This window comes from Musca domestica, unplaced genomic scaffold (assembly GCF_030504385.1).
Source record: "Musca domestica strain aabys unplaced genomic scaffold, Musca_domestica.polishedcontigs.V.1.1 16, whole genome shotgun sequence".
Taxonomy (NCBI): domain Eukaryota; kingdom Metazoa; phylum Arthropoda; class Insecta; order Diptera; family Muscidae; genus Musca; species Musca domestica.
Genome location: NW_026712219.1, coordinates 14116529 through 14137893, shown reverse-complemented (window position 1 = coordinate 14137893; position 21365 = coordinate 14116529). Strand labels below are relative to the sequence as shown.

At 34.8% G+C, this 21365-nt stretch overlaps 2 protein-coding genes across 3 annotated transcripts in view; both read right to left on the bottom strand.

The window, feature by feature from the left end:
* Positions 1 to 21365, bottom strand: part of LOC101895663 (uncharacterized) — a 203674-nt gene that overhangs the window by 69827 nt on the left and 112482 nt on the right. The window lies entirely within an intron of this gene.
* LOC131801411 (uncharacterized) lies at positions 13592 to 15419 on the bottom strand. Of its 2 annotated transcripts, none has more exons than XM_059120135.1 (2): positions 14364 to 15419; positions 13592 to 14294 (listed from the first exon to the last, which is right to left on the bottom strand). In XM_059120135.1, the coding sequence occupies exons 1-2, from the start codon at positions 15336 to 15338 to the stop codon at positions 14022 to 14024; spliced, it is 1248 nt and encodes a 415-aa protein (XP_058976118.1). In that variant the 5' UTR covers positions 15339 to 15419; the 3' UTR covers positions 13592 to 14021. The 2 variants fall into 2 exon arrangements, with proteins under 2 accessions (XP_058976118.1, XP_058976119.1); XM_059120136.1 differs by having other exon boundaries at positions 14369 to 15419.

Here is a 21365-nt window from a genome sequence, read left to right as displayed (position 1 = left end):
CAGCGGTATAATAAACGTTAGCCTAGCTGCCAGCCATAATGCGAATTTTGTGCTAAAGCAACCACAAATGTTTGCCTGATTTTCGGTTACCCTTAACATGAAAACGAAAAATGTTTCTTTGAACGCCAGCAAAAAATGCCGAATGAGAGCAAATGGTAGTTGTTATACACTGTTTTTTGTTTTTGCTACTGCTATGTTTGATATTCGAATTGTATGTTTGTGTGTGTGAAGTAATGAAAGTGAAAATGAACTTAAATCGCAGGAACTTAGCACGGTGAATGGTGTGTAACACATTTTGTACTTCTTGTATTTGGGGAGTTCAATGTAGCAATTTTTGCCAATACGGTATGGTATGAGCCAAAAAAATGTGAAAGGGAATTTTTTGTGTTATAGGGTTATAAGGTTATATTGATAGATATCCCTATAGATATGTCTTGTATTCAGGAATTTACATTGCCTACCTTGTCATGGGTTCTTCTATCTTTCCGGAGTAGTCGTCTAATGGTAGAAGATATCTTTTGTAGCATTCAATTATAAGTAGAATACTTTTCATTTATGATATGTTGAGAAATTAATCGAGGTTAAACGGTCTCGATAAGTTTGGGGGAAAACCAAAAACCTCAAAATTGCAATCAAAAATATTAGATTTAAGAGAGGGATTGTCACTGTTTCTCCCACAACTGCAGTACAACGCCCTGCAAAGTTGTTATAAAGCCAGCTTATAATTATAGCCCCAATAAGTTTGAATAAGTTCCATCGATTTAAGAGCGAATTCAATCATAAACGCAAAGATTATAATTATAGTTTAAAGTTCTAAAAGACTAAATATGCCGAAGCATTGGTATCTTCTAAATTCGGACTTGTACTGTCCACTTGATATACATGGGAGCTATATCCAAATCTTAACCGATCTTCATAAAATTTTGCAAAGATATTTCTGAGCTGTATTTCATTTATTTCCCTGAATATCGTTATTACGGAATGCACTTTACGGCTGTGGGTAACAAATATAACAAATCGAATGAACAGTATATATCGGAGCTATAGCTATATCTGAACTGATCTTCATCAAATTTGACATACTAGCTTCTAGACTCAATTCGGTCGTAAGTGCCAAATTGCATCCCATTTGGGCAAATATTAGACGTTTGGTGCACAATAATAGGTAAATCGGACGAAGTTATATATGGGAGATATATCCAAATCTGAACCGATCTCGATAAAATTTAGCAAAGGTATTTCTGAGCTGTATTTGATATATTTCCCCAAATATTGTTGTTACTGAGTGCATATTACGGCTGCAAAAATAACAAATCGGATGAACAATATATATATGGGAGCTATAGCTATATCCGAACCGATTTCGATCAAATTTGGCATACACATTTTCAGGTCTAGTCTGATCATACGTGCAAAATTCCATACTATTCGGGCTGATATTACACATTTGGTGCACAAAAAAAGGCAAATCGGACGAAGATATATATGGGAGCTTTGTCTTATTTTTTACCGATTATCTCCAATTTCAATAGGGTTCGTCCTTGGGCCAAACAAATGTTGTTTGGAAAATTTAATCTTAATCGGATAATAAATGCGATCTGCATTTTGTTCACAAGAATACAAGGACAGACGGACTGACATGCATAAATCTAGTCAGAAAATGATTCTATGGAGATCCTCAAGAGTAAGTATGGCTCTACCTCGCTTCCTTCTTCATGTTACAAACAAATGCACAAAGACATAACAAAGTAAGCTACGTAAGCAAAGGCTACAGTCGCGTGGGGCCGACCATGTGATATCCTACAACACTACAATAAGTTAGAAGCCCCTTTATGTCCAAATTCATTTTGGATTTCCATTAGGGACATTTGCCCAATATTTACGCACTCCGTAGTGCTGTTAGTTCTTGTGATCCATTTTACAGCTAAATATAATATTGCGGAAATTGTTTTGAAAACAATAGGCCTAACCTAACCCTACCCTTGTGAAAATTTTCGTGAGGATCGGACAAAATTCTATGTCAATTTAGCGATGTCCATCCGTTCGTCACTCCGCCGTTGGAAATGAAATAGGCTGAAGGTTAGTGATAGCTTCCCTTACAGGGTGTGATAAAGAAACTGCAACAAAGTTAGATGTCATAATTTTTAAATTTTTTTTGTTACATTTTTTTGAAATGTCGGAAAAAGCATCACATTTTAGAATAAGCTTAGATTTGTTCGAATTGGTCATCTTTGGCACGAATTATGGCCTTCAAACGGCCAATGAAACAGTCACACGCTGCCCAAATGTTGCTCTGCTTGAGGTGGTCGACACATTGGCATTTTTTAGTGCCAACCTTGCTTTCCAAAATTGGTTGAAGGTTAATGATAGCTTTCCTTATAGGGTGTGATAAAAAAAAACTGCAACAAAGTCAAACGCCTTAATTTTTTACATTTTTCTTAAATTTTCTTGAATGAAAGCAAAAAATGTCGGAAATAGCATCAAATTTTAGAATAAGTTTAGATTTGTTCGAATTGGTCACCATCAGCACGATTTATGGCCTTCAAACGGCCAAGAAATCCTCACACGCTGCCCGAATGTTGCTCTGCGGTATTTTGGCCCATTCCCAGCGAAGCGCTTGCTTGAGATGTTCGACACATAGGTATTTTTTAGTGCCAACCTTGCTTTCCAAAATACACCAGAAAAAATAGTCCAACGGATTGGTATACGGAGATTTTGGTGGCCATTGTGAGCTGGAAATGAAGCGTGGAACCTCATTTTGTAACCATTCTTGGGTGGTGCGTGCTGAGTGCGATGGTTCGGAGTCCTGTTGGAATGTCCAAGGCCTGCGGCCAAAATGTTTGAGTGCCCAAGGTTTTAATACACCCTCCAGAATATTTTCGCGATAATATTCGGCATTTATGTATTCTGATGCCACGGTCGTTTAATACGATCGAAGAGCGACCATCGGCTGTTATGGCAGCTCACACCATCACCATGTCCGGCACTTGAGTTGCCAACCGAAGGTGCACATATTCAGCTGACCTTTTTGGCTAGTAAACACGATCATTTTGTTTGTTTACAAACTGCCGGACAACGAATGTTTTCTCAACGGAGAAAACCTAATTCGGCAGTTCACCACTTTCGGCCAAACGAAGCAACTCTTTAGCTCTTTTGAGTCCATTTTCTTTCCGCAGCGGTGTAAGTTCTTGCACTTTTTGTTGAATTTTAATTTCAATGGCTTTATTCCGAGCTCATTTTTTAATTGTTGCCGAATGGAATATTTCGATATGTTCAGCTCAAGAGCCATTTTTCGGCTACAGCGACGCGGGTTTCGATCAAGTCGCATCTTTACTTTTCGAACAATTTCTCCTGATGTTGCTACTTTCTTCCGTCCACTACCTTGACGTCGGTCTACGCTACCAGTATCACGGTAACGAGAGATGGTACGAGACACAAAAGATTTATTCACATTTAAATGCTGGAGTGCTCTAACGATAGCCACTTGTGTTTTTCCAGCCAAATATAAGGAAATCACACTATCACGCTTGAATTCCATCACGAATAACTTTTTTTTCTGGAAAATTCTCACCAAAATGCTTTTGTACGCTTGTAAACAATATAATGAACTGTCACTGGAATAATTTTAACAGCTGTCGGACGAGTGGCTTAGAAATGACAGCGGTCTGAAGTTGGTTGCAGTTTTTAAGGATGATTATACAATGGTCCCGAAATACATAGTTCTTAAAAATTAGTTTTTTTCTGAGATTTTCAAGGCTTTTCGAACATACCTCTAATGTTCCATTTGAACTTATCTGCTGACAATTCTTAAGAATATTTTTCTACATAAAATTATGTTGATCTTTAGTGGGTTGCGTATTAATATAACAAAAAATTTAACTTGAACCTAAACACAAGCAATATATTCTAGTGGGAAAAAATCACAATTCAAAAAAAAAAAAATTAACAAATGTTACATAACTCGTTTAACAAATCTTAGCACAAAGTAATAAATGTCAACATTTTATAGTTTTTGTTTTTTTTTTCTAAGCATTTTTTTGCTGTCTAATAATCGTTGCCATTTTGCCATGCTGCTTTGTGTGGCGTTGAGAATGCAATGCAAACTTAAGAGGACTACGGAGACGACTCATCTGCCGTTCAATTCGCCATCGATAAAACGTGTGCCCCAAACCGAAGAAGACGAATCAAATGCGACATCTATGAGCCCCATCCACGGCAGGCAGCACCAAGACGACAACACACAATCGCTCCCAGTGCAGCTCGCAACTCATGTGCTGCAAGTCATAAAAGTCGTGACTCGAAAAGTTCAACAACATTTCAAATGAAAATAAAAGTGAATTGCTTTAAGACGATGACGAAGAAGAGCAGAAAACCACGTCAAACTCAGTGATTGACTGCTTGGCTATAAATATTCTAACAAAAGCTGGTTGTTTTCGATTTGAGGATCCAAATCTATTTTTACAGATAACAACACAATGAGCAAAAAAAAAAAAAAACAAAAAATTGAAATCCAAAAAATCAAGCAGACGATCCAAAAAGTGTTAAATGCCATTAAAAACTTCCATTCGCAATGCAATGGATATTAACGTGCCTAACGCCACACATCATTCGCATTCGTATTGCAAACGCTTGTAATTGCCATTGTCGAGATTAGGATGGCTTAGCGTTAGCGTTGTTGTTGCTGTAGTTTTAGTTTCTTTTTTCGGCTTAATCGCTTGGCGAAAAAACGGATGTCTATGTTTAACAAAAATTAACTTTTAAGAAATTGCGTTAACGTTTCTATTTAACAAAATGACGTTTAGATCTTTTTATTTTCAATGTAATTGTTCGACAGCAACAACAACAACGATAGCAGTAACACCATTAAAAACACAAATGCAATAAAACGCCAATACAGGTTGTCTACAGCCGTTGTTGTTGTTGCTGTTGCTAAAAAACATCAATTAATTGTCTCTGCGCCTTTGGCTCTGTCGTCTACGTCTCCTTCGTCTCGACTATTGGTGTCTGACGTTCTGCCGTTTAATGAAACTTGGTAATTAGGTAAGAATTTAATGAGGCTTAAATACCGTTACAAGTGACTAAACTCTCGGGCGTTAGAGCGTCTCTGGGAGAATTGACTAAAACAAAAAAGTAAAAAAAAATAGACGCAAAAAATATTTCCAAAATAAAAATAATTAAGAAATCTGCGAAGGATTGCTATGACTATGAAGATACTCTACATTATCTGGAGTGGAGATCAGAAAGGTTTTGTGAATATTTTTTATATTATTTTAAGAATTTTCGATTCCTAAAAGTATGTATTTTACCAATCGCCATAAGATTCTAAAGGGAATCAATAAGTGCAACTGGATAGAAAAATCCAGCCCCTAAGTCTGGGCATATATATTACTCTGCACTTCCTAACCCTCCATGAAAGACATATTTGTGATAACAAATCCGTTTCATTCCGTTCTCGGCCTATGAAGATTAAAGAAAGAAGCAAGATCTATGATGTTTTTCAATCTATAGAAGAGCATTCGAAAGGTATATTAAATCAGAAGTTCATTGAACGTTTTTGCTCTTTTGGAAAGGATTTTAAGCAAAAAATTATAGTAGAGCTTTGGAAAAGCGTTTGAAAAATATTTCAAACATTTTTGAGTCTTTGGATAAGCATTTTAGAACTTCTATTTATAAACGTTTTTGGAAGAAAGGAGTCTATGTAAAACATGAGTTTCCGTTCGTTTTTGTCGTAAGAAACTTGTTCCAATACGACAATTCTAAATATACAGGGTGAGATAAAAAAATTGCAACCACCTTCAGACTGTTGCCATTTCTAAGCTACTCATTTGACAGCAGTTAAAATTATTCTAGTGACAGCTCATTATATTGTTTACAAGCGTACAAAAGCATTTTGGAGAATTTTCCAGAAAAAAAGTTATTTGTGATGGAATTCGAGCGTGATAGTATGATTCCTTTATATTTTTGGCTGGAAAACCACAATCGGCTTTCGTTAGAGCACTCCAGCATTTAAATGTGAATAAATCTTTTGGGTCTCGTACCATCGTCCGTTACCGTGATACTGGTAGCGTAGCCCGACGCTAAGGAAGTGGACGGAAAAAAACAGCAACATCAGCAGAAATGATTCGAAAAGTGAAGAAGTGACTTAATCGAAACCCGCGTGGCAGTGGCCGAAAAATGGCTCGTGAGCTGAAAATATCGCAATATTAATTCATTCGGCAAATATTGAAAAATGAGCTCGGGGTAAAGCCATTGAAATTCCAAAAAGTGCAAGAAATTACACCGCAACATAAGGAAAAATAGACTAAAGAGTTGCTTCGCTTGGCCGAAAGTGGTGAACTGATGAGAAAACATTTGTTGTCCAGCAGTTTGTAAACAAACAAAATTACACTTTCGGTTGGCTACCAGAACTCAAGCGCCGGCCATGGTGATGATGTGGGCCGCCACAACAGCCGATGGTCGCTCTCCGCTCGTATTAATCGACCGTGGCATCAGAATAAATGCCGAATATTATCGCGAAAATATTCTGGAGGGTGTATTGAAGCCTTGGGGACGCAAACAGCTTGGCCGCATATCTTGGAAATTCCAACAGCACCATCGCACTCAGCATGCGCTACCCAAGAATGGTTACAAAATAAGGTTCCACGCTTCATTTCCAACGCACAATGGCCACCAAAATCTCGGATACAAATCCTTTGGACTATTATCTTTGGAGTATTTCGGAAAGCAAGAATGGGCCAAAATACCGCAGAGCAACATTAGGCAGCGTGTGACGGTTTCATTGGCCGTTTGAAGGCCATATTCGTGCCAAAGGTGACCAATTCGAACAAATCTAAACTTATTCTAAACTTTGATGCTATTTCCGACATTTTTTGCTTTCATTCAATAAAATATAAAAAAAGGTAAAAATTCAGGCGTTCGACTTTGTTGCAGTTCTTTTATCTCACCCTGTAGTTAGTTATTTTTCAATTCTATTGAAGCCTTTAAAGTCTAGAGCGTTTGACTTTTGTGCAATTCTTTTATCTAACCCTGTAGTTAGATAGGTTTCAATTCTATTGAAGCCTTTAAAGTCTAGAGCCGCAATAAAATCTCTCTTGTTTATAGAGAAGCTTTTCAAACGGCTTAAAAATATCTCAGTTCGATACGAAATCTTCTAAAGTTTTCTCTTTATTGAAAAGCTTTTAAGGTATTTTATTTACGGAATTTTTTGGTGATTAATTAAAACCAACCAAACCATGGCTCTCCACCTTTGATAAATAATCCGACCAGAAGAGCTTCTGGAAAATCCCTAAAAAATAGAGGATCTTTCGGAACGTTTCAAATCTATTAAATTTTATAGAGCGAATTTCTTTTTAAGAAATTTTATTTAAAAAAGTGCTTTTGAATGTTTTTTGTTTTTGAAAGAAACATTTAATTATATTCTTTTCAAGGTATACATTTTTAAGCTTATTTGATGATAGGTAAGCTTTTGAAGGCATCCGGCTTACAGATGAACTCTTCATTTTATAAATGTTGTGGAAGAACTGTCTTCAGATTTAGGAAGATTTTAATGTTTTTTTTTTTTTTTTTTATAAAAGATCGTTTGGTAATAGGAGACAGGAGAAGTGTTCTATTTATAAAAGAGCTGTTTATGATTCCCAGTTTATAAATGAACTTTTGAATTACTTTTGAAAGAGTTCTGCTTTCAGATGAGTACTTGAGGGGGTTTTGTTTTATCGGAGAGCTTTTAAAGATTCGATGTTTACAGGGACATTTTAAAGGCTCATCTACCAGGAAGTTGTTTTCTTATAAAAGAGCTTTTACAAGACTTTTGATAAGAGGGGAGGTCGTAAATTTCTAAATGTATAGTCTTCAGTTTATAAAAAAGCTTTTGAAGCGTTTCAGTAGCTTTTGAAAGTTTTGCTCTGTATCAGATGAATACAAGCAAGTTTTTGTTTTTATAAGAGCTTTTAAGGACAAACAACTTTCAAGGCAGCTTTAAAAGCTCATCTATATGAAAGGGTACACAGATCTTTACATTTTATAGATGACCGTTTGAACAGTTTCGTAAAATTCTTCTATTTTTATAGAGAGCTTTTGATGGTTTTCTGAGGACTTGAAATTCTTCTTTTCAAATATTGTTTTACGGTTTATTGTTTATCAAATTATTTTACAATGTCTTTTTGTAGAAGAGTCTGTGTAAAGCTTTACTGTTTTTAGGCAAGTGTTTTACAGTATTCTATCTTCTATCTTGCCTTTTTAGAAAAAGCTGTAAGGTATTGTTGAATATAGATTACCTTTTGGGGGTATTCTGTTCTATTCTTTTTGCACATCGTCTGTTTATAGAAGAGTTTTTATAGATCTTCTGTTAATAGAAGAGGTTTGAATGATCTTTTGTTTTAGAAGCATTTTTAGAGGCTTTCTGTGTATTGAAAAGCTTTTATAGGCGTTATGTTTTTAAGAGAGCTTTTGAGTGTTTTTCCTTAATAAAAGAGCTTTTAGAAAAATTACTTTGTCCAGTTTATAGGAACAGTTGTCTTTACTTTTATAGAAGAGCTTTGGTATAATTTCTGCTAATGTGACTTATGTTTATCTAGGTTATACGATACCTCCTTTCAAAATATATGCGCATAGGGGTGGGGAGGAGGGCTAACGGTGGCCATCAATTAATAAAATCAGCTTTAAAAGTTTTTCTGATCAGAAGAGAGCTTTCGATATCTAGGTGAGCTTTTAATAATTTTATATTTTATGAAAGAACTTTTCTTTGGTTTGTTATTTTGAACTTCTGATATATTAAAGAGAACTTTTGAAGTATTTTGAAGAGCCTCGGTACAAAGGAAAACTTGTTAGTGTCTTACATTTTACAGAAGTATTTTCTTTTGGTGTTCAATTTAGTACTCATTGGTAGTGAGTAGACATTTGGCAAAAAAAGCACAATGCTAGTGCATATCCCGTTTTAACAACATCTCATCCTCCGGGAAGTGCGTAATCGAAAAGGAAGATGAAGAAATGTACAAACATTATTTTTTAACGTCCAGACTCAGAGATCTTCTGAATATTAAAGATTTCTTGAAAGCTACGGAATATCTTATCAGAAACTTTTGATTTTTTTATTCACATCTTTTCTTTGAACGTCATAAGTTGCCTATGTAGGGTACTCAAATATTTCTTAATGTCCATTTTTTTTATTTTTGTCTGAACTTTACAATTCAAACATTTCAAAAATTCTAGTAAAACAAGTTAATCATCTATGTATCTGTCTGTAACACCACGTGTATGTATGTATGTCACTAAAACATGGTAGCTAGAAACAGGGTTGGGTATTAATAGCTGTTGTTGTTGCTATTATTGCTGCTGCTGCCGTTGTTGCTATGCCTTGCCATGTTGTAAATACTAAATTAAATAATTATAAAGCTTGAAATTTAGATCCGGTTTATATTTTCTGTTTCTTAACTTCTGAAATGATTAATATGACTGAGTGGTTGGCTGGTACGAAGACAACATAAACGCCCGTACATCGTCATACACGAAGCTAAGAAATAGACAAGTTTTATTGGTGTTTTTTTTTGTCTTCAATTTTTAGCTATTTAGAAAAATGTCAAACCACTCTTCTTTTTGGCTGCTCAATGGCTTTAACAAAAATAAACTTTGACATTTGTTATTTCTCCTCCGAAATAAAAATATTATTTTCAAGATGTATGGCCTATTCCCGTTGATGGTAACGTGGTTAGGCTGCTCAGCTGAGATTTTAGGCATAGATTTATAAAGAAATATGTTTAGATTTTTTTTTTTTTTTTTTTTGAAAATATTGTGTTTGTATTGGTATGTGTGTCTAAATTTGCAGAGTGCGTCTTCTTGGCAATCCCACAATTATCATTTGAATGTGTAAAATTTATTTAAGTTGTACAATTGCTTGACATTTGTTATTTTAGAGATGAACAGTGATAAAATACGGGGATATTTTATACCAAAGCACACGCAAAAATATTCTAAATATATAAAAGAGCAGTGAAAAACTCACTAATCTAGGTTGAAGCTAGAATTTTGAAATTTTGCATGAGCGTCAGTCTTTGTACCTAGGCATGCGATAAGGCTGAGGTTTCGGTAATTCGTACTGAAAGGGTACGAAAATGTAGAATGATAGTCGCTGATGGATAGATGCAGCAACGGATTTTTAGAAATTCGAACTTTATGGTTACAAAAAGTTCTACAATGGTATTAAACATCTAAAATGGTACCATTTGGTATTATGTGAAAATATAGAGGTAAAAACTTGAAATTTGGTGTGAGAATCTAGGTTGGAAATGGAGTTTGATATATGAAAGTGGTTTTAGAAATGTATACTAAGTGTGAGAACTGCACCAGATGGTTCTAAATTTGAAATAGTTTAGGGTTAACGGATGATGCTAATGTTTTGTATTGAGGTCCCTGTTTGTGGTAGGTTTGTGATAAGAATGTGATTTTTGGAATATGTACTACAAATGCACGAAAAGTACTAAATAGTACTACATTTGGTAAAATTTGGTATTGGGTGAACAGAATGTGCTTGAAATCTGAAATTTGGCATGAGGGTCGCTGTTCATGTGTGGCCTGGACATATGGAGGTAGTTTCGGAAATGTGTACTATAATTGTACGAATAATACTGAAAGGTACCATATTTGGTATCGTGAGAAAGGGAATATTAACATTAATATTCTGAAATTGTATATATAGATTACTGATGGAATACATGTTTTAGATTTGGTGGCTATTTAAAAAGGAGTCCTATAATTGTACGAAAAGTACTATGTGGTACTGTAAATTTGGTGAAGTATAAGGCTGGAATCTGAAGATGGATATTGAAGTCTCTGTTGGTATCCGGAATTGAGATATTGAGGTTGTTTCGGAAATGTGTACTATAATTTTACAAAAGTACAAAATAGTACTAAATTTTTTATTTGGTGAAGGAATAGGGCTGAAACCGTGAAATTTTATAATGTGATAACTATTAGTGCCTAGGTTGAGATATGGAAAGGTTTTGCAAATAAGTACTAAAATTATACGAAAAGTACTAAATAGTACCAAATTCGGTATTGTGTGAAAGAATAGGGCTGGAGTCCTCAAATTTGATATTGAAGTCTGTGTTAGTATCTGGAAATGAGATATGGAGGTGATTTCCAAAATGTGTACTATAATTGTACAAGAAATGGTACTAAACTTGGTCTTGGTTGAAGGGATAGAGATAGAATTCCAAAATTTGGTATTTAGATTACAAATATGCGGTGGCATATTTGGTACCAAATGTTAGTATTGGATGTGGGGGTATCAAATTTTATATTGAGGTCTCTGTTGGAACCTAGAATTCAGAAATGGAGATGGTTTTGAAAATGTGTACTATAGTTATACGAAAAGTACTAAATTGTACTAAATTTGGTATTGTGTGAAGAATATAGCTAAAATCTATAAATTTTATATAGATGTCACTGTTGGCGTCTGTTGCTTAGATATGAAGGTGGTTTTGGAAAGGTGTACTATAATTGTTCCAAAAATACTCAATGTTATTAAATTTGGGTTAGGGCAGGAATGCCCAAATTTGGTATTGAGTTTTCCGTTGGTGTCTGGTGGTTATTTTGCAAATGCGTACTATAATTACTCGAATTTTTTTGTATTACTCTTGGTGTCTAGGATGGAGAGATGTAGATTGCCTTGGATATGAGTTGAAAATGTTACCAGATTTGGAATTAGATGAAGGGATAGAGCTGAAATTCTGAAATTTGATATTGTTGGTTTCTGGGAAATAATTTAAGATATTTTTGGACACAAAAATTTGATGTGGGTCCATTATGCACATATTTTAATATCCTCCTGATTAAAAAAATATTGTCAGACGGAATAAATTGTGCATTTTGAGAACCAAAAATTCTAAACACGAACTGTTGGAATGACATTACAATTTTAGGGTGGACTTTTCGTTGATGTTGTCGAGGGCACCATAGGATATGAATTGAGGGCATGTTTATAATTTTCTATAAAATGTCTATTTGAAATAACACTGTGCGCCAAATTAAATTTGTTCAATAATTTACGCCAATACCTATACGAATATATTCTAAGGATCGAATGTCCAATAAAAGTGGATTTTTGATATATAGTTTTCAGGAACCAAATGCCCAATAAAGGTGGATTTTTATAGAATATGTTTTTGGAGCAATAAACGACGTGTTTTCAAAGAATAATTTTTTAAAGACCAACAGATAAATAAACTTATATTTTTAGATCATTTTTTTTTCAAGAATCGAAGGACCAATGAACGGGGTATTTTAAAAGAATATTTTCCAAGGACCAAATGCCCAATAAACGTGGTTTTTTAAAGAATGTTTTTTTTTTTAAGGACCATCAGACCAATAAACCAGGATTTTTAGAAAATATTTTTTCAAGGATAAATGGACAATCAACGGCGTATTTTTAAAAATACTCTTCTAAAGACCAACAGAGCAATGAACATGGATTTTTAAAAATTGTGTTTTCAACAACCAACAAACCAATAAACGTGATTTTTTAAAGAAGATTTTCTAAGGACCCCTCGAGCATTAAATGTGGATTTTTAAAAAATATTTTTTACAAAATTATTTATCAAAAAAAAAAAAAAAATAATAATAATAATAATAATAATAATAATAATAATAATAATAATAATAATAATAATAATAATAATAATAATAATAATATAATAATAATAATAATAATAATAATAATAATAATAATAATAATAATAATAATAATAATAATAATAATAATATAATAATAATAATAATAATAATAATAATAATAATAATAATACTAATACTAATAATAATAATAATAATAATAATAATAATAATAATAATAATAATAATACTAATAATAATAATAATAATAATAATAATAATAATAATAATAATAATAATAATAATAATAATAATAATAATAATAATCATACTAATAATAATAATAATAATACTAATACTAATAATAATAATAATAATAATAATAATAATAATAATAATAATAATAATAATAATAATAATAATAATAATAATAATAATAATAATAATAATAATAATAATAATAATAATAATACTAATAATAATAATACTAATAATAATAATAATAATAATAATACTAATACTAATAATAATAATAATAATAATAATAATAATAATAATAATAATAATAATAATAATAATACTAATAATAATAATAATAATAATAATACTAATAATAATAATAATAATAATAATAATAATAATAATAATAATAATAATAATAATAATAATAATAATAATAATAATAATAATAATAATAATAATAATAATAATAATAATAATAATAATAATAATAATAATAATAATAATAATAATACTAATAATAATAATAATACTAATAATAATAATAATAATAATAATAATAATAATAATAATAATAATAATAATAATAATAATAATAATACTAATACTAATACTAATAATAATAATAATAATAATAATAATAATAATAATAATAATAATAATAATAATAATAATAATAATAATAATAATAATAATAATAATAATAATAATAATACTAATTGTTAGCGGGAGAATCAAATTCTAGAACTTGTTTGTTCGTTTGTCAGTTTAATTCTAATTTTATTGAACAAAATGTATTACTTAAGTGCTAGTACACAACAGAAATCTTAGGGGGGTTTAATCTTATGCATCTACTTAAGGCTACAAACACTTGACATTTCTAATTCTATGCATAGGCCTAATGCAACACACAATTGCTGTGATCTATATTTACTCCCCAGCTGAGCGCATGTTTATGGGAGAATATTCTTTATTATCAATGCGTCTCCAGCAGCATGAAGTGTTATCATCCCTTATGCTCTTATCTTTCATGCACACACATTTACAAGTACTCTAGAATGTTGGGTTAAAATTACATAAACATTTTATAGCCTAAATCACTTAACGATCTAATTTATTGCAGCAGTCTTTCATGTTCATAGTTTTATGAACATTTTCCCGGGCGGCAAATAATTTATTTAGACATCCTGGCCTCGGGGAAATTGAATTTCGGTTATGCGTTTTAATTTTTTCTGTCTTCTTATAAATAAAATAATTAGAATTATTATTACTATAATTACTAAAATAAAAGCTACGTGTGATGAGATGTGATGGAACTTCAAGCCTCGCAATTCCACATTTTCTTTCTTCAACTTGTCCACGAATTTCTTTAGCTCGTCAATTTCTTGATGATGATTGATAAGTATATTTCCAAGGGGTTTGATTGATTCTTTTTCGTCCGGACTTACATCCTTCAAAAGAAACGAATGGAATTCTGTGTTTATCTCGTTATGAACTCTATGCACAGCTACCAACGTTACTTTACCGATCCTCGCTGTACAGTCTGCATCCAGCGTGAGAATTCCTTGCTTTGGAAGTTCCATAATCGTCTGTTGTTTGTGAGAGCATTGCAAATGAGCTGTTGTACTTGAAAAGGTTTTAAAAAGCCAATTGCCATTTCGTTTCAATGGCATCCAATAAGGCATTCGTTCCACTTCGTCATAGGCGCAGTTTAGTTTTATGTGCGGTCTCAGAGGAGATAATTCACAATTATTTGTAGTTGCATCTCTCCATGGAAAATTCTCTTCGCACATTATCTCCTTACCCAACGTCTCTTTGCACTCATTCAGCATAGGCTGTGTTAAGAAATGAAAAGAATCCAGCTCAAAATTATATACAATGTACGGGGAATTCACCCGGGCTATCAATATCGTATTTCCTTCTTCAAATGGTATCGGAATTACTTTGTAAAACTGGGATGACTGCCGATTGAACAGCGGTATTTTTATATTAATTACCAGTTGGGACCCCACAAACGATCCGTGGCACGTCATCAAATGTAAGATCTCTTTTAATTCCATTCCTGTACGCTTTCCTGGCAGTACATATTTTTCAGGCAGAGCATCTCGTATTTTTACTATCTCTGCTTGTAATTGTTTGGGTGTTATCAGGACGGGATGAAACTTACCGCTGTTTACATCAATTAATGCATCAACAACTTCTTTTTGGACTTCGTCACATTCTTCCAAAAGCTCATGAATTTGTTTTGCTATTATAAAGAATCGTATGGATTCTCTATACACGAAGTAATTCTCATTCATTGTAGCACTTATGTTCTCAATTTTGCCTTTGATATCCGAAAAGTGCGAATTCACTTCCTCTGTGGTTTTCCTTAAAAGATTTACTGTAGCGTCGACTACAGATGTCTGTTGTTTTGCTAACTTCTTCAAATCCTTTTGGTTGGCTAATAGATTTTTCATATTGCTCTCCATAGCTACTCGATCGTCATCGTCCATTATCCCAAATGCCCAGTGTTGAAACGAACCTACAAATTTCAACGGAGCTCCTCTTTTTTGACGATTGTCTTCTCTGAGGAATAATCGATTGTTGGTCTTTATCTTATTAATCTTGAGTTCCATATTGTTAATCGTGGACCAACACTGCTCCTCAAAAGTTTGAAGTCGTGGGCATAAGCTTTTGATGTTTTCAGCAATTCGGAAGCCAGGTCTAATGTTTCTAAATATGGTTTCAGCTCAAAGTACACAACCATATTCCATGATGAGGAAACCATGTGAATTTGAGACATGGGATCCAAATATACCGCAGCCGAACTATTCAGTTCATGTACAGATGATGCCTTGGTAGATATTAGTAAAAATAAGTTCAGCATCATTGCCCACGTTATTGGTTGTTTCCTTATTTTTCGCTCACATCTTGTCATATTAGTATGTGTAATTTCCGCCTGTTTTTCCTGTCTGGGCAATTCTTCAGATTCCTCGTCCATATGCTCCAATGGACATAATTTGTTAATTGGCCTCTTTATCACGCCGTCTTGTGTTTTAACTGTCACAATCCTTACAACTCCGTCCTTCCCTGGATGGACTTCTACCACCTTGGCCAGTGGCCATCGCGCCGCGTGCGTTTCTTCGTTTTTCAATATCACCACATTGCCTATTTCCACATTATTATTTTGTTTCTTCCATTTCATTCGGTTTTGTAATGTGGTTAGATACTCCTCTTTCCATCTGCTCCAAAAATGACTTTTAATTCGTTGTAGCAGTTTCCATCTATTAAGACATCCTAAGTTACCTTCATCGATAGTCGCCGGTGATTCTAACATCGGACGGCCAATTAAGAAATGTCCAGGTGTTAAAGTGTCAATATATTCTGTACCGCTTCCAAGTTCATGTAGCGGCCTCGAATTTAATACTGCTTCAATCTGAGATAGCACCGTACTCAACTCCTCGTAAGTCAATTTCGTATCACCAATTATTCTTTTTAGGTGATATTTCATGGACTTCACTGCTGCTTCCCAAATTCCTCCAACGTGAGGAGCTGCCGGCGGAATGAAATGCCAACTTATTTTTTCATTTTCCAAAATGGGAGCTAACTTCGTGTTGTTTTTAACGGCATCCAAAAAGTCTCTGTCAAGCTGCCTTGCTGCCCCTACGAAGTTCGTTCCGTTGTCTGAATATAAGTCGGTTGATTTTCCTCTTCTCGCGAAAAATCGCCTTAGCGCCGCCAGAAATGCTTCCGTTGTAAGTTCGCTGACAGCTTCCAAATGAACCGCCTTAGTTACCATGCATACGAACACCGCTACGTAACCCTTCATAGCCTTCACTCCTCTTGTTTTGGAGCACCGTATTTGTAGCGGACCCGCATAATCAATGCCACAGTGTTGAAAGGGTTGATTTATACTGACACGGTAAGCTGGTAAATTTCCCATCAATTGATTTCGCACTTCACCTCTAAAGCGCGTACATCTTGGACAACACCTAATGCAAAGTTTTATCCTATTTTTAGCTCCAATAATCCAATATTTTCGTCTTAGTATATTTTCCATAAGTCGATTTCCTCCATGCATCGTTTGAATATGACAATTTCGAATGATATTTCCCGCTAATCTTGACTTTTGAATAATTATTGGATGCTTTTGGTTATAGTTCAGCTCTGACAAAGCAAGTCTTCCACCAACCCGCATTATGCCATTTCGATCCAACTGTGGATGTAGTGAAGCTATTTTACTTTGATGATCCACCGTTCCCAATGTCTTCAATTTCCTTAGTTCCACTGGCCATTCTCTTTCTTGATGTAGTTTTATTATCTCCATCTCTGCTTCTTCCAACTCTTTTGCCGTCAAATGCTCATTTACTGCTCGCTTCTTTTTTAGCCCTTTTATAAAACGCAGTAGATAAGCCATTACACGTATCTGTTTCTTAAATGACGAATACTTCATCATACTTTCATATAAGTGGTTTTCAGTCGAAAACTTTACTGTTGTTGCTACTGTTTGATTTATGTTGCTTTTTGGCCAATCTTGTTCATCTTTTTTCAGCCATTCGGGGCCTTCCCACCACAATGTATTGTTTGTCAAAGTCTCCGGTGGGACACCCCTTGAACCCATATCTGCTGGATTCTCCTTTGACTTGACGTAGCCCCATTTCGCTTCGGGTATTCTCTCCAAAATATCCATCACCCTTGTTTTTATGAACTTATCCTTGTTTTTGGAGTTGTGAATCCATGCCAAGGAAATCATGGAATCACTCCAAGCAAAAGTTGGTGTTGCTGACTTCAATACTCCTTTGATCTTCTGTAGTAGTTTAGCCAATAGATGTGTTGCACAAAGTTCCAGCTTTGGAAGCGTCTTCCTATTTTTTACTGGATTTACCTTACTTTTTGCAGCCACTATGGTCACCTGCGAATTTACCTTAAGGTATACGACTGCTGCATAAGCCTTCTCGGAAGCATCTGCAAACCCATGTAACTGTGCAGTTTTGTCTTCCAATATTCCAAACCATCTTGGAATCCTTAAATTTTCTAAAGCAGGCAGACTGTATGTAAACTGCCGCCAATCTCCACTCAATTTCTCCTCCAATGGCACATCCCATTCTATTTGTTGTATCCATAACTGCTGTATAAATAGTTTTGCTGTTACCGTGACTGGCGTCAGCCAACCTAATGGATCGAATATTTGTGCCAGTCTTGACAATGCTATTCGTTTTGTCAACTTGTCTTCTTTTTTAATTTGCATACTAAATGTAAAGCAATCGATCTGTGGATTCCATTGTAATCCCAATGTTTTCAAGCATTCATCTTCTTCTATTCTCAGCACTTCATTTTCTTCATTCAATTTCACCGCACTCAATACTTCAGGAGAGTTTGATATCCATTTTCTTAAATGAAACCCATAATCCTCCAGTTGCAGCGTTATCTTCTTCTGCACCTCCCTGCATTCTTGTTTTGTATTCGCTCCTGTTAAAAGGTCGTCCATGTAGAAATCTTCTTTGATCCTCTGAGCGATTTCTTGATTTTGGCACCTATTTCCAATTTCTATGAGCGATCTTACAGCCAGAAATGGTGCTGATGCAGTGCCATATGTTACCGTAGTAAGTTTATATTGTTGGATAGGCTCCGACGGATTACTCCTCCACAACACATGTTGGTATTCCTGGTCTTCTTTTTCAACTTTAATCTGACGAAACATTTTCTCCACATCAGCTGAGATGACAAACTTCCACGATCTCCACTTTGTTACAATGTCAAATATATCTTTTTGAAGCCTTGGTCCCACGTGAAGTATGTCATTCAGCGACTTCCCATTTGAAGTTGTCGATGAAGCATCAAATACCACTCTAACTTTTGTGGTTAGACTTGTTTCACGTACCACTGCTTGGTGCGGCATATAATACAAAGCCTTCTTACTTGGATCCACCTTTACCATTTGGCCCATGGATATGAGCTCGTTCATTGTTTTCTCGTACTCTGACTTTAATTCCGCATTATTTTCTAATCTTTTTTCCAAGTTTATAAACCTCGCCATGGCTCTTTTATATGAATCTCCCAAATCTTTTTCTTCAATTAACGGCAAACGCACGACAAATCTTCCTGAATTGTCTCGGCGTGTTGTGTCTTCATATAACTTAAGGCAGTATTCGTCTTCTTCGGTCGTTTTTTCATCTTCTATTTCCTCTATTTCCCAGAACCTCTCAATTGTTGTTGTTGCTGCCGATTCTTTATGTTCAATCCAGGATTTACTACTACTGTTCCAGATAAAATCCAACCCAACTTCGTATTTTGTCCCACAATTTGCTCATCGTGGCGAACTCCTTCTTCCAATATTTGTGAGTAAAGATCGGCTCCAATGACTAAATCGATTCTTTCCGGGCTGTTGAAATTTGGATCTGCCAAATTTACATTTCTCCATTTATCCACGTCATATTGAAACCTTCTGTCGGGATGTGCTGATGCAAGTGCTGGAAGGACTAGTGCTTCTGCCTTAATCATTATGTTGCTCAAAAATCTGGGTCGTAGTTCCAGTGCAACTTTAGATTTCGCCACGCCAACTAGGGTCTCTCCTAGACCTTGTAACCTCACTTCTGTCTTCTTCCTTGGTAGCTGCAACAGTTGAGCCGCGTCCTCTGATATGGATGTAATTTGTGATCCTTGGTCTATCAGCGCTTTGACTGTTACAAATTCTCCATGCAGTGATTTTATACGAACTTGGGCTGTTGCTAGCAGAACATTTGTTGTTGTATTGGTGGTCATTGCTTTCGTATGTCCTCTTCGCTCTAAATGCATCACTGTGATGTGATTCATTCCACACTTCTGGCATTTAATTTCATTGTAACATTTTTTATCCTTGTTGTGGCTTAAGCATCTGAGGCAGACCTGTGCTGATCTTGCCCAATTGTATCTTTCATTCGAAGATAACGCCGAAAATTTTCTGCACCATGCGATATCATGTCCGCTCATTTTACAGAACTTACATTGTTTTAATTCCGCTACCACTGCTGATTTTTCTTGGAGTTTGTACAGTCCTATGTTATTGTGTTTTCTGCCTACTGAAGCTTCCAAGGCTTGAAACTGCTGCTCCAGGAAGTCCATCACATCCTCAAGTTTTTGGATGTCCTTGGATTTCTTTACATTCTGCTCATAAAGAATAAGCCCATCCTTATCCAGTTTCCGTATAATTATTCGGGCTAAAATGGGATCCGCTTGCTCTAGGGGAATATCCATTGCTTTCAACGCCTGAATACTTTCATTTACATTGTCCAGCAAATTTCTTATGCTTATTGCTGACAGGCTGTTGATGTTTTGATGGTCCAGTATTCTATCTACCAATTTAGTGAATAAAATTCTCCTGTTGCCATATCTTTTTTCCAGTAATTCCCATGCTGCTTCATAATTTGCCTCGGTCACTTGAAGATGTTGCACCAAGCGAAATGCCTCTCCTTTTAGATTTGTCTTGAGGTAGTACAGTTTTTGAACTTTTGATAATTTGGAGTTTTCATCAATCATCTTTTTAAATAAATCGTGAAATGAACTCCACTCTTCCACATGACCACTAAAGGATGGTATTTGAACTCTTTTTAGTTCTACTTCCAGTGACTCCTCTTTAAGACCATCTATCCTTCTTATCATATCCTGCATTTTGCTCTCAAACTTTTCTTCAATTTCTTCAAATTCGAGATCTACCTCTTCCATTCCATGCACCGTTGAGAGCTCGAGATGCAATTTCCTAATTTCATCCATATGCTTCTCCCACGATGACTTCATGTACTCCAAAGCATATTTTGATAGTCCAGCTAAATCGCTTTCAACGGCATCGGCGAGTTTGTTTACTTTTTTCCTGAATTGGTAGATGATTGCGCTTACTTTTATATTCGCCTGATTGCCCATTGGTGATGATTCTATATGGGTTTGTCTTTCTTCCTCATTTTCTCTTTTATTCTTCTCGAACATCAACATAAATTGTTGCATTTGTTGTTGCATCTGTTGTTGCATTTCCTCTTGGAAGGCCTTTAACTGTTGATCGAGCATTAGCCCATGCACTTCGGGCTCTGCTTCTTTTATTACCCTTTGCGGTTCTCGCTCGACCTCTTCTTCCAAACTCGCTAGGAGTTCCTTTGCTTTTCCATAGTTCAAGTTGATGAGATCCCAAACATTTTCTTTGAAATAGGGATCAGTGTTTTCGCCATGCACTCTCAGCATTTCGTGGTTCGTAGTGGCTTCCTTCATTTTGCTTTCCAGGGATCGTAGTGTGTCACCCATGGCTGCTTTCCGAACCATGCCTGCTTGCAGTTTTTCCTTAATCCCAATTACCTCTTTAAGGAGTAGGCTTTGGAGCTTATACAAGTTATGTCTCGACGCCATTTTTCCTTGTTTTGTGAAGCAAGTAAATTTTGTAGTTATAGCTTCTTTTCTTTTAATGCCCCTGTGGCTTTTTTCAAAATTATTCTGTTTTATTTTTTGCTTTTGTTGCCCCTATGGCTTTTTTTGATTTTTTCTTTGCCCCTATGGCTTTTTTTGTTTTTTCTTTGCCC